General features: G+C 28.0%; 1 protein-coding gene across 1 annotated transcript; it reads right to left on the bottom strand.

The window, feature by feature from the left end:
• Positions 1-303: 303 nt before the first annotated feature.
• On the bottom strand, positions 304-2,384 carry LOC114399125 (transcription factor MYB30-like). The gene is made up of 3 exons (XM_028361239.1): positions 1,821-2,384; positions 1,506-1,635; positions 304-1,230 (listed from the first exon to the last, which is right to left on the bottom strand). Exons 1-3 carry the CDS (start codon positions 1,948-1,950, stop codon positions 477-479), a joined length of 1,014 nt encoding a protein of 337 aa, XP_028217040.1. The 5' UTR covers positions 1,951-2,384; the 3' UTR covers positions 304-476.
• Between the last annotated feature and the right edge of the window lie 19,325 nt (positions 2,385-21,709).

The following is a 21,709-nucleotide window of genomic DNA, read 5'->3' as shown; positions in this document are numbered from 1 at the left end:
TGAGTAGAGTACGTACACTCTTAAGTCGCATCATAAACTAATTAAATCTACTTTAAAGTTTGGATTATTAGGTTGACTTATTTGATCTTGCCCTAAAGCTTTCAGGGACCATTTCATTCTTTTTCATCTGATCAATTAATAGCTTAAACAAGAATCCACTGGCTCACACTAATTAAAATAATTAGGAAGAATTAGTCAACTGAAACTTCAATTCCTGATCAAATTAAAGAATGAAACAAACCAGTTCAAAAGCCAAATCTAACACCATTGAACTTTGTAATAAAGAGAAACAAACTTTACCAGTGAGGCATTTAATTATAGGATAGTAGTATTATAGATTTATCATATAATAATGTTAACATTGGATTGGAATATACACTTCTAGAACCAAAAGAAGGGTTGAGGGCCAAAGTGAGAGAGAGATTTAACTTACTCTCCTATAACTAAGAAAAAACATATCAAATTGAACTAATAATCTAGAAGCCAAGTTTCTCTTGACTACCAGCATCAACATCTAGAAGCCATTTCTCAAACAAAGAGAAAGGCATGTCTATTAATCCTGTAGTTATATCTGGCTTGCCCTCATCTTGGAAAAGAGTAGCCTCAGGAGAAAGAGATGGTGAGAACTCAGAATTTGAAGAGTAATTATCGAAAGACTCATAACCAAACAAGGACTCAAAAGTCTCAGACAATTCAACAGTACTAGTGCTTGTTGTGCTTCCCTTTGTTGTTGTAATTCCTTCACTAGAAGAACAGGAATTTTGAGTCACAGCCGAGGCAGCACATGAGGCTGATTTTGGTGTGTTTTTCATCCACCCTTTCAACAAACGAGCTATGTTATCAGCACTTGAAGCATAGCACATAGATTGTGTTGTTGTTGGTTTATTAGTGTTACTATTATAGAAGGTACTATTTTCATTGGAGAGGTTTGAATTTGATTCAGCTAACAAGGTTGATGATGATGATGATGCCTTGTTTGGTGAGAGTGCTTCACTAAGTGCTTTTTTGGCCATGTGAATATCTGTTTGAAGCCTTCTTTCCCACTGGCCTCTAGACATTGGTTGAGAAACTGATGAAAACCCAATATTATTATGTCCTCCTCCCAACAAGCTTCCTTGATCAGAACCTGCTTCCAATTTTTTGTTCAGCTTCTTTTTCAAATATGTGTTCCAATAGTTTTTTATGTCATTATCTGTTCTTTGTGGTAGGTAAGCAGCTATTGCAGCCCATCTGCACCATAATCAATGTGTTTCAGTTTAGCATGTGAGTCCAAAAATAAAAACCAAAGAACTTAAATTCCCACCAAAAAATCAAATATTATAAAGAAATATATATGGTACCAAATTCAATAACTAGGTGTTTTATGGCAAAAACTATTAGAAAGAAAAATGGACTAAATTTATATTAAAAAGATGTGTTATTATCATATAATATGGTATGCCAAATTCAATAACTAGGGGTTTATGGCAAAAAAAGAACTTTAAGAAGCTATAAAATGAATTTACCTGTTCCCTAAAAGTGCTTGAAGATGGATAATCATCTTCTCCTCTTGGTCTGTGAAGTTACCCCTTTTGATTCCTGGCCTCAGGTAATTAGTCCATCTAAGTCTACAACTCTTACTGCACCTTGACAACCCTGAAAACCAAACCAAAAAGAGAGTACCATTAATTTCAGATCACAGCTGTATGAAACAATAATTCAGAATTTTTTTCCCTAACTTGCTAAGAAAAGACACAAAAAAGTTGAATATGCAATCATCACAAAAATCACCAAATTAAAATCTCACATGATGAGTGGAAGAAGATTAATTCACTAATTACCAGTATTGGCAGGAACAGCTTTCCAATTGCCAGGACCATGTTCCTGAATATAAGACACCAAAATGATGTCTTCTTCAGGAGTCCAAGGTCCTTTCTTCACACCTTTATCACAACATGGTGGCCTTCCCATCTTTCCCTTGTACCCTTTCTTTTAGTTCAATATAAATAATATAACTTTATGTATATAATAATATAGCTTCTAATCTCTATCTAGCTAGCTATAATATATCTATCTCCCTCTCTTCTTTTCTCTCTTTTCATGATTTTCTTCTTACTAATTGCAATATTGTGCTAAGGCAAGAGTCAAAATAAGAGGTGTATAAATAGTGCAAAAAAAGCAAAGAGAGTGTGTGAAGACTCGCTGACTGAAGGAAAGAGAGAGAGGGAAGGCAAATAGTCAAAAGTTGACAGCGAAAGCATTAACTTCTCTTGAAGGCCAAAGTCAGCCCAGCTTTGTAGCCAATACAATGCTATCATCTCTCTTTTGTGCCTCTCAAAACCGCGTGGGGGCATTCAATGTGGATGCACTGGGAAACCTCTATATTATCTACTACTACTTTTAATTTAAAGTGTCTTATAACCCCAGCAAACATTAATGTTAAGTAGATAAAGCTGTTAGTGACTCCAGCAAACCCAAAGCTTTCACATACTACTATACTACTGCTACTATATATTATCATTATGCCCTTCTTTGTATGCTTGTGAACAGTTGTCAAATGTGATCCATCTCAATGAATCACCCCTTTCTCTTTCAATATTACTTATCAAGAAGCTCATCAATTAATTGTGTTGATTAATTGGATTTGATATTTCTAAGTGTTTGATATATATTATTGTCTTGAATATAAAAAAATCTCATATATCCTAATCTAAAAGTTTAAATATATTTTTCGTTCTTAGTATTTTTTTTTATTCATGTAAATTTATTTTTTTATTTTTGTTTTTAGAAAATGTATTTGTTTTTTTTTCTTCCTTAAAACACTTTTGAATAGTAAAAAAGTATTTTAAAGACTGAAAAAAATATTATCTAAAGTATTTTAATGACAAAAAATAAAACAAACACTTTTTGCAATGACTAAAATGAAAAAAAATTACAAGGATCAAAATGAAAAAATATTAATTTGTAGAAAAGACAAAGATATTTAAGCATAGTCTAAAATATAAATAAATATTAATTAATTTATCTTATTTAATGAAATTACTTATAAAATATCTTTTATTTAATTAAGACTTTTTTAGTGAAACTTTTTTATTCTAGATATCAAATTCTAATAAAGGATATTTTAAAAAAAATATTTTCTAAATAGGATGGAAAATTATTAAATAATACTATTAACTAACCTTTTTCAATTACCATGATTTTTTTTCTTATAAAGTGAAGCAGACAGTAGGAATTATAATTGTGTCCTTGATTCTTTGCAAACCACTACTATGATTGTGTCTCTGTTGTATGTGCTAGTTCTTTTTTATTTTTTATGGTTATTGAAAGGGGTAATTTTGTTTGGACAATAATATATTTATACTTCTAGTAGTTAACCTTTTTGTTGTTTATTAGGTGTTTTTCAATTACCATGCATGTTAACGGAATTAGTACATTTAATTTATATTTAAGAAATTTTAGTTGCTCACAATTTTCAAATGGCTAAGTTCTGTATAAGTTCATTTATTATGATAGGTGTTGAAAATATTAAACAATTGTGCATGATGAATGAACATACGATCGGTACTCAAGAGTCAAGATCGAGTTGGTGCTTGGCCAATCAATCTGATCTTCGTGGATCCAGCCCCATGGCCATGAATATAATGCATGGCCACAAATGGCGATTGTGAGCAATTGGTTCAAGCAATTTCGTGATGGAAAACCAATTCCACCTCAAACTGGTTTTACTTTGTGGCATTCATAATAAATTCCATGAATGGCATTTGAAAGAGTAGGCAACCATACCTTGCCCCACAGACTTTGAACGTGTCATATATAACTGGTAGTACCCATCTGTACATATACTAGTAAATTAGTAGTAACGTACGTGTCATTTTTGTGTTTTCTTTGTGTATTAAATAATAACTAATGTTTTTTTTTATTTCCACACAAAATTAGTAATATTGATAACATGCTTTTTCATACTCTATTTTTTTCAATTCATTTTTAAAAATCCAATTTAGTTACCTCATAAGGTAGTATTAACTTTTTAAAGAATAAACCGATGACAAAAATGTGCTTCAACAATAGGTAGTACTAGTATATTGTTAGTGTTTTTCTTTGTGCACATGAGTATGTCTGAGTGCATTTAAATCGCTAGCTTGATTACCTAGCTGCTTACGTAAGACATGCTAGCTGTGGGTAATTTTCATGATGTGTCGAGTTAAATTTTAAAGATCATGCTAATAATATAGAAGCTTCCTTGGGACCTTACTAAGGTTTTGCTTACAAAGAATTAATAAAAGTCAATTTAAGTTTGCATTTCTATGTGAAATTCAATCGGGAGGGGCGTTTTCTTTCATGAAAGGGTCAAAGGGCAAGACTCATGGAAATCACTGTTTGGCTTGTATTACACAGTACCACACTGATTGCTTGGGCTAAGAAAGCAATGAGGAAATGATCGTGCCCACAGATTCGTTGATACAATAATTCATTTTTTTATATAGGTTTTGTTGTGCATATAATTAAGAGGGGATAACATCAAAAAAATCTTCATAATGAATTTTAAGTAAATCACACACACAAATTTAATAACACATTTTAATCCAAAATTTTGAAACATTAAATTTGTGATCTTTCTCCTTATTTATATATTATTCAAATTTTATATTTTTATAAAATGTCTTGTTTCATTGATCTTCACACTTGTACTTTAATAATTTTTTACTTATATAAAGTTTAGTTATTGACACCAACATGTTTCTAGAAACTTGTATCATAACTCTTCCATTTCATAACCACTGGGCATGTCATCTAGCCTTAATATTATCAAGAAGATTTTCAATTTTCATATATTGACTTAGCATTAGGAAGACTTTTGATACAATAAATCTTTATGTTTGGATTTATTATCAATTCTATTATACTTATCCAAGTTAGTCAATCACCTAATTGAAGCATCAGTTTTGATATCAATTGTTGTTTTGATATCAATTGTTGTACATCAAAGATGAATAAAACATCTAGGAGATCTTCACCAATAGAACTTAAAAAAATTATACAAGCGAACTTAACATTGCACTTTAACTCAAAATCTTAAGACATTAGGTTTATGATCTTTCTTACGTATATATTGTTTAACTTTAATTTCTCATTTCTATATAATGTGAATTTAATTACAGTTTTAATTCCTCAAAATTGATGTGAATCTAATTCTAGTACTTCAAATTTAAAAAATATCATTTTAATCAATCAAATTTGAAAATACATGCATGTTTTTAGTTCACTAAAAACAACTGAAAAAAATCATCTTATTTCCTCAAATTTAGTGTTTAAGGACTAGAAATATATTTTTTTTCAAATTTAAGAGACTAAAATATTTAAAAAAAAATTGGGGAGTCAAAACCAAATTCACTCCAAATTTCAGGAACTAAAAACATAATATATTAAGCCTTAAATTTTCAATTTGAATTAATAATTTTTTATGTATTTATTTGAACAACAACAAATTAAGAATTCATTAATATAAATTTTATTTATTTCACTTAATTTCTTCCTTGCCTTGCTGGTTAATGAAAAGAAAAATATGATTGGGAAAAAAAATAAGAAATGATGATGGTGTTTATTATTGGACTCCTTTAAATCTCTCATAGGTTTAGTTGAAAGCAAAATTGGGAATTTTAGGTTTATTGCTATTGGAATAGTATGCTAACCCTTTGGTGTATGTCTCACTGATATGACAAGTACATGTAAAGGTAATTCAAATTGCCATAGCTAGGTGTGGATTTAAGTTGTGGAAGTGTGTGGCATTAACATGTTATGTTATATACTGACATGTTTTTATTATGATATTTTGGGGCAAGATTAATTTTTACATACTAATTTGTATCCATTTACCAACTTGAAGCATTTTTTTGCTGAGTTGAGTATTAACAAAAAAATATCTATAAAAAGCGTTGTGTTTTTTATTATATGTGTTTATAATAAATACCACTTTGTGTTAAGCATGAAAATAAGCAAAAACCTATAATCTCTTACAATCTAGATCTAATGTCTCAGAATTCTTTTAAAATCCCTTAGTTCCATTCCATTTAATTTTTGGTGAAGGGTTAAGAGTTAATCTGCCTTATTTGTACGAAAGTGATTTTTAGTGAAGAATCTACACCTTATTTGTATAAGTGATTTTGTTTCAACATGTGTATGTTTGTTACCTCGGTTTGATTAATCGGTTACACCTTTCAAAAATAATTTTGAAATAAAATAACCTGCAAATATATCAAGATTATTTCAAGAGTCAACCTAGGTTAATAAATTTATTACCTGTGGGTGAATAGCAGTAGACTTAAAGGGACTACAGCTAACCAAGCGGTTTGATTTTGACTTTAAACTCTGAAGTGTCATCAGAATATTAAAGATGTTAGGCATGTGCCCCCTATGATGACAGAGTTGAGTCCAAGCTCTTAAAGAATATGCCTAACCCATTAGAACTCTTTGTGATCGTATTGGACAAATCGAGTGTAAGGTCTTTGTATATGATAGCAGACATAAGTTCAAGCTCTTAACTCAGGTGTCAAATCTCAACAATACATCACAATAAGAATTCATTGTCATTGTTTTGGACTTAATCAAGTTTAAGCAAACAAGGAATCGCTCTCTCTCTCATATGTCTGCTATCTTTTTTTCTTCTTTTTCTTTATATATATATATATATATATATACCTATTTAATTTTTAGAACAAAAATGTTGATAAGTTATAACTTTAATCATTTTAAAATATATCTAATGTGCAGCTTATTACTGTACTCTTTCCAAAAACAAGGCGATGTATATTTTAATTAAGTTCTTATGAGATTTACTAATATACACTTATTTTTTAGAAAGAATATTTATTTTAGGTTATAATTATGATTATTTTAAAATACACCTAAGATGTAGTTGTATTTTCAAGTTATAATTAGTTATGATTATCTTAAAGTACATAAAAAATGTGTTTTCAATAAATGCGATTATCTTTAAATTTGAAGTGTAGTTTATATTTGTATGCATGTGCATGTGTGACATTAGTATCCTTTCTTTGATTTTCTTTCTAGCTATTTAAATATGCTTTTATGTTTTCGGATTTACTAATATACACTTATTTTTTAGAAAGAATATTTATTTTAAGTTATAATTATGATTATTTTAAAATACACCTAAGATGTAGTTGTATTTTCAAGTTATAATTAGTTATGATTATCTTAAAGTACATAAAAAAATGTGTGTTTTCAATAAATACGATTATCTTTAAATTTGAAGTGTAGTTTATATTTGTATGCATGTGCATGTGTGACATTAGTATCCTTTCTTTGATTTTCTTTCTAGCTATTTAAATATGCTTTTATGTTTTCTGATTTCTAATATACTATATGTGAAAAGGCTTTTGAGTTATCAAGTCAACTATGAAATTGAAATTTTGAATTTGAAAACCTTTTGATAATCAATTTCATAATATATATATATATATATATATATATATATTTGTTAATATCTATTATTGCTGTGCAACAATACTCAACATTAATTTTATTTTATCAAAATTTAATTTAAAAATATTATTGTACTTTATATTTTAATTTAAAAATATCTTTCTCTCTTATTTATTTATTTTACATTTTCTTTCTTCTTTCATATCTAAGTAATATCATTTCTCATATCACATCATTCTTTTTTATTTTAAGATTATTGTTAATCTATCAACATTACCATCATCATTATTATCATCATTGTCTTTGTGATCATTCCTACTTACTGTTATCGTCACCACCATCATATATATATATATATATAATCACACATCACTTATAATGAGAACTAGCCATCAATTTTAACCTTTTAATCACAATTAATAAAAATATAATGGATGATATTAAAAACTCAATTAAAAAAAAAAAAGTCCTGTGCGCTTCTTTTCAATTTTATAGTCTTCTACTTTCACCTCCGATTGAATTTTAGCTTAAAAGGTTATCCTTTCCTTCAAAACGCAACAATAAATGGTGTTACACTTGCTAAAGTGGCTATATAATGACGTTCATGTCACCATATGCTATGTAGTTATCATATATAATGTGAAATATTAAATATATTTTTGTCCTTCAATTTTTTGTTAAGTTTCCTTTTGGTATCCTATATTTAAGTGGTATTTTTAATTTTTTAAATTTAAGATTTATTTTTTTGTAGTCACCCATCTTTACAAGTTTTTTTAATCTTTCAAATTTAAAAGTGATATTTTTAGTCCTTTAATTTTAAAAATAACTCATTTTTATCCTTAGAGTTAATATTGTTAAAAATATATGTAGGCATAGCTAAGGATGTGTTTTCTGGTAGTTTCAAAAGTATGATTTTAATAATTTTAAACTCTCAAAATTTAGATTAACAAATAATATTTTAAAATATGTTTGTTGAGGTCAAGTTAGCAACGGATGTGGAGGGAAATGTCTTCACCAAGAAAGAAGAAAATGTTGATGTTTTTGTAAGGGTGAGAAGGGAAGAGGTACTTGTTATCTTTGCTTCTTAATATTTCTCTCATTCTCTTAATTTTTTTCTTCCACTTCTCTCATTATTAATTAGGGATAAAAAAAAATTATTCATAAAATACTCTTATGTTTCTTATAATTAGGACCGAAAATTGTTCTCTTTTGTTTCTTATAGGCTTAAATACTTTTTTCATCCCTCTAATTTAGTATTTTTTTTTTCATTTTCATCCCTGTAAAAATAAAATTGTTACTTCTTTTAAAATGTGTTTGTTTTATTTTTTTCCTTAAAACACTTTAGATATCATTTTTCATTATATAAAATATTTTTGTATTGTTCAAAACACTATCTAAAATGTTTTAAGGATGAAAAACAAGCAAACACATTTTGCAAGATCTAAGACAAAAAAAAATTGTAGGGACGAAAATGAAAAAGACATTAAATTGCATGGAAGAAAAATGTACTTAAGCTTTTCTTTTATATATATATATATATAAAAGACCCAAGATAGTAGTTATTAGCCACATCAGTAGTTTTTTTTTTATAATGTCAACTTTAAATGAACTGTTAAGTCAAAAGAGATTAATGCCTTAAAGACAAATCATGACTCATAATTATTTTAATTAGACACAAATAAATAGAAATGTTAAAAGTTGTGTTTGATGTACTATTAGATCATGATATGTATTTTTGCGTTTGAGTTTTCAAACGATAAATCCATATAAGACGATCTGACATAATATTAAGTAAGTACATTTAAAACTTTCATTTAATATTGTGTCTAATATTCTTTTATACAAAAAATATTCTCCTAGAATCTATCAAATTCCTATGAAGAATAAATGAAGTTTACATTCTGAAATTGTTGATCTTCATCAAAAGACGCACTATATTGGTGTAGACATGCTATGATGAAAGAAGTGATTTTCGTGTTGAAGTATAAGACACGTCAACCAATCAACATGGACTCTGCATGAAGAAGAGACATGCATTTAATGCAAACATTAAATATTCAACGACCTCAAGACTTTAAACGAAAAATAGAGTGAAAAATTCATCCGTTGTAAGACAATAAATACTTGAAGATAAAGATTATAAATAATAAAGGCTTTGAAGAAAAAAGATACAAACTATCTTGCATGAAAAACATTCTTTCATTCTTTCTTGTAAAACTTTTTGTAAATTTTTGTTTAAATACTAAGCTCTCAAAATACCTTGTAAACCTTAAGAGAAAAGATTAAAGTGTTGAGAGATATATTTGTCTGCAAGATGATCTAATATTAGTCAGTATGTAACTTTCCAACAAATCTTGTTGATTTATTTAGAGCCAGTACTAACTTGATAGGACAAAGAATATTGGATTAAGTGAAGCTTGGGATAGAGTTTGCATTTGTAAGATTAAGAAATGACAGTAAAGAATACTTGTAATTTTGTGATAAGTTAGTAAATATTGATGGATTGTCAAGAATTTGACGTAATCTTGGGATAGAAATGAATCGGTATAAACTCTTGTGTGTTTTATCTTTGTGTTAACTGACAAGGGTTCGAATTTGTCTTTAAATATTACATTTGTTTTTGATATATCAAGAAATTGGTTTTTGATCATCGTTTGATAAAGTTTTTCTTTATTTGTTTGTAGCTAAATTTACAAGAGACGACAAATAAGATTTCATTCTTAGAAAAAAAAAAATTAACAACACATTTTAATCCCCCATGTGTTCTTTGCTTCTGCATGAACTATCTTTAAATTAGAAGAACTAATAAATCACTTTTAAATTTTAGAAACTCAAATAAAAACTTGGCCCAAATTTGAGGGATAAAAAGTATTTAAATCAAAAAAATAAAATATTTTCATGTGGTGTATGATGACATGGATGTGATTAGCCATGTCAACAACAAGTGTAACACTATTTATGATGGCTAAAAGATGTTATTTTCATACTTCAAGGATGACTTTTAAAAAAATAGAGAACAAAAATAAATTTATCCTGAGTTAAAGAAAAAAGTATACTTAAGTCTATTATATTTTACTTAAACTTAAATATGTTTTTGTTCCAGATAAATATTTGAATTTTATTTTTATCCTTAATAATTTTTTTGTTGGTCCTAGATAAATTTAAAATCTTGTTTATGTCCCTAAATTTATTTAGATAACACTTTATACAATGGTAATTTAAATTGTATTTTATGGCTTTAAGGACTAAAAACAAAAATTTAAATTTATCAGAGATCAACAATATTTTTTTGTTAAACAACATAAATAAAATTTAATTATTTATCAAAAACCAAAAATTTATTTAAACCTAAGGAACAAAATGCTAATTCAAACATGAAATAATTCTGTTGATTCATCACTTTTGTCATTGCAAAATTATCGAAATTTGCGTACACAAAATCTAGGTGCAAAAGACAAAAAGGTAGTGCACAAAAAGATAAAAGAAAAACAGGACAAAAATGCACTTCTCAAAACATCAAGGATGATTAAGCATTTTCTTATAACTTACATCCTATAGTCTAAGATATCCTACTACAAATATTCTACTCGAGTTATATGGTACGACTATACTTGTAGAGTTATCGCTACAAGCAAAAATACAAAACATCATGAGTTAAGGAATTATTATTATTTGGTTAAAAGTTAATGAATTATTTGATATATAATTGTTTTATTAATACCTAAATAAATCTTTGTCATAAATATTTTGTTAATTAAAAGCTGATGTTAATCATTGATTTTTGGATCATTATGATGTGTAATATTTATGAGTTTCACCGATGAATATTTTGATGAAAGAATCTTAATGGAGTTTTCCTCTCATTTATTATATCTTTTCATATATAAGATTTGAATTCAAGAATTATTTATGAAATTTAAATCCAATTTATTCAATATATTGATATATTAAAGGTTGATTAGCACTTCACAACTTGTGTGTGATATTTACGATTTGTATTTTTTTTTTTTGGAAACGATTTATTTGTAAGGACATGACAAGCATTAATTAGTTGATTTAGAAATTACATAACTAGTGACAAGACAAATCAACAACCAAGCTATAAGTTAAAAAATAATGCTGAGTAATTGCAACAAGTATTCTTTGCTATCTAAAAACATGAAGGATTTAAGATTTAACATCATTAGATTTTTTTATCTCTAAGATTGAGAGTAATGCTGAAGATAAGGTCCACCCACAATAAATATGAAGTCGACATAACTTGAAAGAGTAGTTAGTGGAAAAGGTCAACAAATTATGAATATGATATTACTTTTGGCCTATGAACCCGTAGAGAAGTTTTATGGTTGCTGGTCTCTCTAGTTTTTTCTTATTCAAATTATTATTATTATTAGATAGCAGTCTCTCTAGTTGAAAGGAAGTTGAATTTTCTTGGTTTAGAGGTATTTGCATCTTTGACAATAATTAGTTAGATCCGTTCCATGTCAAAATTGATAGTCGAAAAAAATATTTAATATCATTATTAATTAAGTAGAACAAGTAATGAACTAAAATGCAACTCATACATTTTAATTAAGGGTGACTTTTCCTTGCAAGTTGAAAGAACACAAAGTTAAGTTCCCCGCCAGAAAGAAAGAAATCTGGGTTGAATAGTACATATGAATTTCATGAAAACAATATTTTAAGTAGCATTTGAAAGAGATTTATATTAGCTGTTACAGATAATTATTGAGTTTCCTATGTCCTCGATCAGTTATTTTAATTAAGTTTTAATGCATCTGAATATTAATATACTTCTATTTTTTTTAATAAATATGTTAATTAGTTATAATTTTAGGAATATTTTAACAATTTAAAATTGTAATTTGCTAAATACTCTTTCTAAAGTACAAGTGAAAGTATATTAATATTCATGAGTGTGAATATACTTTTATTATATTTTTAAAGAGATTATTGTATTAAATTATATCTTTAAAATATTTTAACAATTTAAAAATATAATTTTAATATATGTAAAAAAAGTGAAAGTATTTTTGCATGCATGCGTATGTCTCAATTGATACTGATGATTTTATATGTGATTTTGGCCAAGTATATATGACCAAACAACTTTTCAATTATAGATAATATATGAACTTTAGCAAATTAATTTGTCTTCAAAGGGTTGTTGGACGACAAGGTTAAGAAAATTATCATCCAATATCAATTTGAGAAACTAATGTGTCAGTAATACTGAAGTAATCACATGAAGGTTTTCATTGGGGAGTTGTGTCTGTACTTGATCAATTGTTAGAAGCTAACAATTTAAATAATGAAAACTTAATCATTAGACATATTAGACATTAGCTAGAGGTGATATTTGTTTGTATTTGGTTTGCATGGATTTTGTTGTAATTAATTTTGTGACAGGAAGGTCACTCCTTATGGCTGTTTTGTTTCACCTTAATAATATAATATAATTTTTTGCTGTGCAAAAAAAAAAAAAATAGGAGTTGAAATCTTATGCTACTATTTATTAATTGTTATATTTGTCTAAAAATATTAATTTGGACGATTATATATGTATACTCCATTTTGCTTGAGATTCTACAAAATGTCTAAAATTGAAAATAAGACAAACATTTTAATAAATTCACACAATATTTTTTTTTTAATTTTTTTTTTTACTTACTTGCCCAATTATTTGACTTGAGAATTTTTAGAGAAGATAATTTTCTTTCCCAAAAATTATCATCATGAATTGAACTAATTATCAATAACATGTTGTGTTTTGAGTTTTGAAAGAGTATTTTAAAAGATAAAGTTTGACATTATTTAAAATAGTTTTGGCTCAACTATTTAAATATAAATTTATAATATGAACTTTTAATATGACTAATAAGAAATGAAAGTCTAACTTGCATAATTAAGTTTGGATTTGATTAGTTTGACATAGTACAAATCCACTTATTTGTTTTTATTATTACTCCTTCAGCATCATTTCCAACATAAAAAAAATTGATACAAAAGTATATAAGCATTAAGAAGATAGATAAATTTATGAGTTTCTAAATATATATTTTAAATTAAATTGATTGCTTAATATCATTTCCAAACGAATCTGTAACTTTATCCATTCATCATGTTAATTTTTAGAGTTCAATGGCTAGCATTGTCAATGTAAAAAAATATACTATCGACTAATTAAAAATCATAATAGACATAACTCTTAAAATAGTTATTACAATAAATCGATCACTTTTTTTATATATTAATAGATAATAACAGTGTAAAAATGGAAATATATATATATATTCGAATATCTACGTACACATGACGTACTTTGTGGAATTGAATTTATGCCATGTGCAATTGAAAGAGTAAGCAATTGGCAAGGATTAGATATGAGGATTTCTCACAATGTTCTTGTGCCACCACAACAACGAGAAGCAATTAATTGGTAGTAATTAGAGGCTAGAATTGGGTATATTTCAAGTCATTTGTTGTCCTTTATTTGACCTGCCTTGTCACCCTCAACTCACTCTGGCCATTAAGGGTGTTGGAACTTGTCTGCCTTCTATATTATTCTTTCCTTATGTTTTTTGAAAGCTAATATATTTTTTTTTTAAAAGAAGGAATAATTATATAAGTTATTTTGATAAAAAAAATGTTTTTTTTATTAAATTATACTTATTTAAAAATAGAATGTAGTTGTAAATTGATTTAGGTAGTTAAGTAGGTACTAATAAATGAGAGTACAATTAGAAAAAATATTTGACTGTTTGGTAAATAATTTTTTTAATAGCTTTTTAATAGTTGATAGTGTTTTTTTTATATGTTACTTAAAGTAACATTTTTTAAAATAGACAAAATTGCAAATTTGATTCGTGTGTTTGTTCTAGAATTTGATTTTGGTCATCCTATAATTTAATTTACGAATTCAGTCTCTCATTTTTTTTGCAATCTCATTATTTCACTCCCCAACTCCCGAAATTAGACGTTGACGGTTAATTGTTTGTCTTGACCATCATGTGTCATGCTTTTATTAAACATTAACCGTTATCTGTCACGTTTTGATCGGACGTTAATTTTGTGTATCTAATTAACATCAACCTTTAGTAAAAGCGTGGCACGTGTCGGTTAAGACAAATAATTAATAGTCAACATCTAATTTCGGAGTTGTGAACTAAAATAATGAGATTGCAAAAAATTGGAGGACTAAATTCGTGAATTAAATTATAAGAGATCAAATTTGCAATTTTGAGACAAATAGAGAGACCAAATTTACAATTTTGTCTTTAAAATATTAATTTCTAACTTTTAGTTTTTTTATATTTTCTTTCACTTTTATCCTTAATATATTTATTTATTTATTTAGTTATCTTTTTTAAATAAATCAAAATTTTGTTATTTTTCTATTATTTTATACTTTTCAGCTACTCTAATATCTACTTCTAATTTATAAATTAATTTTTCAACTTTTAACTAACTTTTTAGTTTTTAACTAGTTTTTCAACTAATTTTACCATAGTATAAGATAAGAGAAGCAACTTGTTTGAAAGAAGAAGAAAAACAACTGTAATTTTTAAAACTTATGTTTGAGGAAAGAAAACGTGATTTTTTTTGCCTGAGTGATATTTTGTTTTAAACTGAAATTAGCCCTTAGTATAAGTCAATAGAAAAAGGTATTTTTCGGTGGTTAAAATATTCACATTTTTGCAGAGCGTTTATAAATCATAAAAAAATTGAATATATATTACCCTGGCTGTTCCAAAATAATAATGTTGTAGTTTATTTTACTCATATCAAGAAAATACAAGATGATAGCGAATAATAATTTTGTAAAATTAATCTTATATCATTATTAATTCATTTATAGATTTTATTGTCTAACATAAATATTATAAGAAATAAAAATGAAAAAAATAATTAATGTTACATTAAAAATTTAAAATAAGTTATTTTAGAATAAATATTTTTCTCTTATACAACAATTATAATGGAATGGAAAGACTGCCCGTTGCACAACAAAATTTCTAAAAACTATTCTGCATAACATCATCATTAATAAGGGTGTCAAATGAGTTAATCCAACTCCACCCACAACCCTCTGAAAAGAGGGTCAGGTTAGATTGAACCCATTTTGCATTGAATTGAAATTCTAACCTAATCTAACTTGTGGCAAAGATTGAATTGGGTTTGCAATCAACCTACTTTTTAAAAAAAAATAAAAAAAGTAATTATTTTATTTGTTTTAAAATTTTCCAAATTTATAATCAAATATAACTGAAAAAATTAGAAAATGTTATAAACTAGTAAATTTAGAAAACACTTAAGCACCTACGTTGGACTTCATCATATCTTGCAATCCAATCACCCCGTCATTCACTTTACTTTCTGGAAATGGGTAATTTAATTTTGAGAGGAAAAATATAAAAATACATATGAAAGATACATTTAGTAAATATGACAGATGCATTTAGCATCTTCCTTTTTTAGTTAACATTAACTAATGGATAAATTGACTGGGCTAATTATTCTGCCTAATTAATAGGTCCAATTATTTTGACAACCTTGGGAGGTTTTGCTTTGGGCACCAGCACAATTGCTAGTATACCCAGCAAAATTTCTAAATCCCAATAATACCCCTCCTTTATAAGTATTTGTTCTACGCTTTCCTTATTCATGCGTCATTTTTATTCCCTTCACCATCATTCTCGTTAGAGATCTTCCGTGAGAGGTGTTCGTTCGTTGTTGTGTCTTCTTTGGTGTAGGTGTGTTGTTTACGGTGGTTCGTCGATAAGTGGTGATTTTATCAGTGGTTGGTTGTGCCATTAACGCCAGAGGTAAGTTACTGATTTGATTTTTTTCGCGTAATACTTACATATTGATAATCCGTAAGTTATATAAAATTTACGGATTGATAATCTGTAGATTTTATATAACTTACGGATTGATAATCCGTACAAAACTTACGGATTACCAATCCGTAAGAAGCATATGGATTGCCAATTTATAAGTTCTTTTTAATTTTTTTTGTTATTTTTATAAATTTTTTTATTGTTTAATTAGATAAAATTAGAATTTTTAATTAAAAAAATGTTAAATAGATATAGTTTCATTATTCATTTGAAAGTTATAATTTGTATAGTTTGAAAGTGATATTAATGTGAAAAGAATTTATACACAAATTCGTTATTTTTTGTTTTTAATTTAATGTATTATATTAATAAATGCAGTAAAAGATGCAAAAATTATATGATTGTATAATTATGGTGTGGTTAGGGGTTTTTTGTTTGTCATTGAAATTTTTCAATGTTTTGTTAAGATGGACGAAGATCAGTGGATATATGGCAATATAATGTTGCAATAAATTGATATGAATGAACAAAATGAAGACGAAGCTATTTTGAATGAAGAACATGTTGATTGTTCTTATGCGTTCAATACTTCTCAGGTATTAATATGATTTATTATTATTAAAGTAATTAAATGAATGTCCCTTGAAGACTATAGTTGTATGGATTGCATTGTAGGTGTTTGCTACCTATGATGATGTTTTGCATTGGGTTCGATCTGTTGCTTATGAAATTAGTTTTATGACAGTGATTATGAGTTCAGACACAAATAATGATATTAGAGGAAAGACTTCATTTGTTTTAATTGATTGTGAAAGGAGTGGTCAGTATATGACAAAGAAGAAAGATTTGGTAAGAACAGTTAATGACAATAGAAAATGTAGGTGTCCCTTTAAGCTGCGTGCGAAACCAATTGTGGGAGGCGAAGGGTGAATGATGAAGTTAATTTGTGATAGTCACAATCATGAATTGGCCAAATCATTAGTTGGACATCCATATGTTGGTCGACTAACAAAGGATGAGAAAATCATTGTGGTTAATATGAAAAAGTCAATGGTGAAATCAAGAAATATTCTTCTAACGTTGAAGGAGCACAATGTCAATAGTTATACAATAATTAAGCAAATATAGAATGCAAGAAATGTTTATCGTTCTTCCATAAGAGATAGTAATACTGAAATGCAACAACTAATAAAACTTCTTGAACATAATTAGTATATTCATTGACATAGATTGAAGGATGAAGATGTTGTACGTGACATATTTTGGAGTTATCCTGATGCAGTGAAATTAACCAACGTCTGTAATTTGTTATTTTTTATAGATAGTATCTACAAAACAAACAACTATATGTTGTCGTTACTTGATATTTTTGGTGTCACACCAACAAGGATGTCATTCTATGTTGCTTTTGCCTATTTGGAGGGAGAACATCTAAATAATGTTTTTTGGGCTTTACAACGGTATCAAGGTCTTTTCCTCAGATGTGATGCATTCCTTGGAATTATCGCCATCGACAGAGATCTAGCATTGGTGAATGCAGTGAAAATTGTATTCCTTAAGACAACCAATTTGTTGTGTCAGTTTCACATTGATAAGAATGTCAAGGCAAAGTGTAAAACCCTGGCTGGTAAAAACAATGCATGGGATTATGTCATGGAAGCTTGGGGGAGTTTGGTGTATTGTCCTTCTGAGCAAGAGTTCGATGAGTGCTTTAAGAAGTTTGAAATTGCTTGTTCACCATGGCCAATGTTTGTTGACTATGTCAACCAAACATGGTTGATTCCCCACAAAGAAATGTTTGTTAAAGCATGAACAAATAAGGTGATGCACTTAGGAAACACAACAACTAACAGGTATGAAAATTCTAAATTTTTGCTTTTGTTAGGGTTTACGATTGTTCAGTTTAAAATGATTTTGTTTGTTTACTTGGTTGTGTATTTCATATGTAGGATTGAGTATGCTCATTGGACCTTAAAAAGACTACTACAAAATAGCCTTGGAGACCTATGTAGTGTTTGAGAAGTCATGAACAACATGATCACACTGCAACACATTAAAATTAAGGCATCTTTTGAGACAAGTACACATGTGATTAGACATGTTTTTAAAGTTACCTTATACAAAAGACTACTTGGCAAGGTATCAAGGTATGCTTTAAACCAAATTGCTGCTGAGTTTGAGCATGTACATTATGTTGACAAAAACCCTTCTCGTTGTGGATGTATAATGAGAACTACTCACGGTCTTCCATGTGCATGTGAGCTAGCTAGATATGTTGTTGGCACCATACCACTTGAGACAATCCATATGTTTTGGCAGAGGCTAAGTTTTTCAGACCAAGGGTTATCTGAGCCTGAAGTCAGCATAATCAAAGAGATGGAAACCATATCCAAGCGGTTTGAAGAGCTTGATGTTTGTGGCAAAGTTACTCTCAAGAGTACACTTTGGGAAATTGTCTACTCTGATTTAAACTCTATGTGTGCTCCTCCAGAAAAGGTGAAAACAAAAGGTGCTCAGAAGAAATCGATGACCAAACATCAAAGATCAACAAAACGTGATCTGTCTTACTGAGAGTATATCGATGCATTACATTATGTACAAAATAGTAATTCTTCAGTCAAACGTAGTGCATCATCATCTGAGAAAACAATTCAAAGAAGGACCATGCCAATGTTGGATTAATTTCATCCATGCATTCATGATTCCATTGAAAACATTGTTGATGTTAAAGTTGATGGTAATTGTGGATATCATACAATTGTTGTCTTATTAGGCATGGGTGAAGATTCATGTTCTTTGGTGCGTAATCATTTGCTTAAAAAACTTGTAAAATAGTCTGATGAGTATATCAACCTACTTGGTGGCATAGACAGATTTGAGGAATTAAAGCAGCCCCTACTTGTTGATAGATTATCCATAGTATAATTTGTTTTTGTTACATTTTGTTCGATTAAATTTGCTATAAATAAATCTAATTATAATTGTTACATGCAGGTTACCATGGATAAGTGGATGAATATAACTGACATGAGATGTGTGATTGCATCAAGGTATAATGTCATCTTTGTTTCTCTTTCTCTCCAATAAAGCATGACATTTTTTCCTCTTAGAAGCCAACCACCAACAGATTCTTTTATGCATCGCATCATATGTATTGATTATGGGTATGACAATCATTTTGTTCAAGTAAAAGCATGATCATCCTATTTGTGTAATTTTTGTAAAAAAATATGTTCTGATATTTTGAATGTGTATGTCTTTATGTAACAGGTATTTTTAAGAGACCATTGTCCATTATCACCAATAGCTTTGTTATGATCTACACATTGTCATCATCAAGCAAAATAATGACCCATACCATATATTAGTAGAATGCAGCAGTATACAAATTTGTCAAGGTTGAAAATAGACTTTGTTGATTTAGGTGAAGATTGAACATTTAGTTACTTATGCGATTGTCATGTAATACGATAATGTACACGTGTTTGCTTCGACGTTGACATAATTATCTATTTTACTTAAGTTTGAAATGATGATATTTATTGGGAGTATGTTTTAGTGTGTTTATGACAAAGTCATTTCATTAATCAGGGTTTAGTGCCACCTAACTAATTAGGGTTTGGGTTTATGGTTATTGTACTACGTAGGATTTAGGGTCACATGACTAATTAGGGTTTACCTAAACCTTTCCAACTAGGGAAATTTTTTATGTCGCTATTTAGGATTTACTTATACCTTTTTAATTAGGGGTTAGGGTTAATTCAATACTTAGGGTTTAGTGTTACTTGAATAATTAGGGTGATTTGACTGATTAGGGATATTAAAGGTTTAAGATAATAATGTGAATTCATCATTACTTTTAAATTCACTTACACTTTAAACGAAAATAATTAAAAAACTTGTCAAATAACATTACATAATAAATATTGTTAAGGCATATTGCAAACATAATTGATACTAAACCTAAAAAATCGTAAAAGTCTTCATGCGTCTTCCATATGCCGCCTTCGTCTCAATCGAACGTATACATTCTATTGTGCAGTCACACCTCTTGCGATGCTAAGGCATTCTTTGGTGATAGTGTATGCTTATGTTCCTTCAGTCACTATCCTTAGGTTGAACAACCTTTCTATCCTTTCAATAAGCAAATGCAGCGACGATGCCAAATCATTCAAGGTGATAGTCACCTCTTCTTCCGACAGATGAAAACTACTAGTTTTCTCATACCACCTCTCCACAAAAGCAGACATAAGTCCTCAATCATCAGTGTCCAGCGAACATGTGATCAAAGGACTTAATCTTGTGATAACCACTAAGCCTTCAATCTTTAGAGCAAGCCGTGAAATTTCTCAACCTTTCTTCCATGGGAAGATAACTTCAGCTTAGGACGTTTCTAAAAATCATAATTTAAATCATTTCAACAATAATAACAAATACTTATGAAAATATGATTTATTTAAAAATATAAATACCTCTCCATTCCAAACAGTTAATGCAACATGATAAACATAGTCCATTAACACTGATGTGTCATGGGACTCGCCTAGAAAACTCTCAACATTAGCAACTACATCATCAACAATTGCTTCTTGAGGCTATTCATGGACCTCGTCATTTGTATGATCCACGTGATGAACATCCTCAACAACAGGTGCAGCTTCCCGTTGTCTATGTGTAGATGTTGTGGGCCTTTGCCATTGGGGACCTTCATCGGCATCACAACTTACTTCTCTCCCTAAGGCTCTTCCTATAACTCTGCTTAAAGTCCGACCCAAACCTCTGATTTTAACCATAAGCTGCACATTAAAAGCATCATTAACAATCAATAACATCATTCAAATAATTGTTTACTTTCATAAATATATATTTACTAAATTTTTATTTAACTTTTTTAATACTTTTATATATTCATAAATCAATACACAATTTTTTTTTTTAAAAAAAATTAGACTGCACATCACTAACTGTTGTACACTTAAATATATTATAAAAATCTTACCACAAATTTTTAAATTTCTAATAAATGAGTATTTTTTTTACACTATCCAATACTATTTATATAAAAAATTTATTACTATTAGTGTCAAAATACTTATATGACTACATCAATAAAAAAAGTTATCATTTACCTATATACATTTTCTTGTTACACTAATTTGTATGATATATACTTATAAAAATTTTGAATCAATCATATTTAAATATTTTACAAATAATTATTTCAAATTTCAAATATAATTTAATTTCTTAAACAAAAAACATACAATCATTATTTATTGAATTAATTCATTATTAAAAATCAACTTACAAAACAAATATAATAAATTAAATAAATACATATTTTAAATACACAACAATATATATTTATTAAACTAATATTATTTAAACTAAATTATTAAATGAATTTTAAATTAATAAGTTATTATATTGATAATTTATTAATT

Source organism: Glycine soja, chromosome 19 (genome assembly GCF_004193775.1).
Source record: "Glycine soja cultivar W05 chromosome 19, ASM419377v2, whole genome shotgun sequence".
Classification (NCBI taxonomy): Eukaryota; Viridiplantae; Streptophyta; class Magnoliopsida; order Fabales; family Fabaceae; genus Glycine; species Glycine soja.
Note: the sequence above shows the minus strand (reverse complement) of the source record. Positions and strands in the feature narration are given on the sequence as shown.

Coding starts and splice junctions, on each gene's coding strand:
- LOC114399125 (XM_028361239.1), bottom strand. CDS start 1,950: ATGGGAAGGCCACCATGTTGTGATAAAGGTGTGAAGAAAGGACCTTGG. Junction 1,636..1,820: donor AGCTGTTCCTGCCAATACTG/GTAATTAGTGAA, acceptor TTTGGTTTTCAG/GGTTGTCAAGGTGCAGTAAG. Junction 1,231..1,505: donor CAAGCACTTTTAGGGAACAG/GTAAATTCATTT, acceptor ATTATGGTGCAG/ATGGGCTGCAATAGCTGCTT.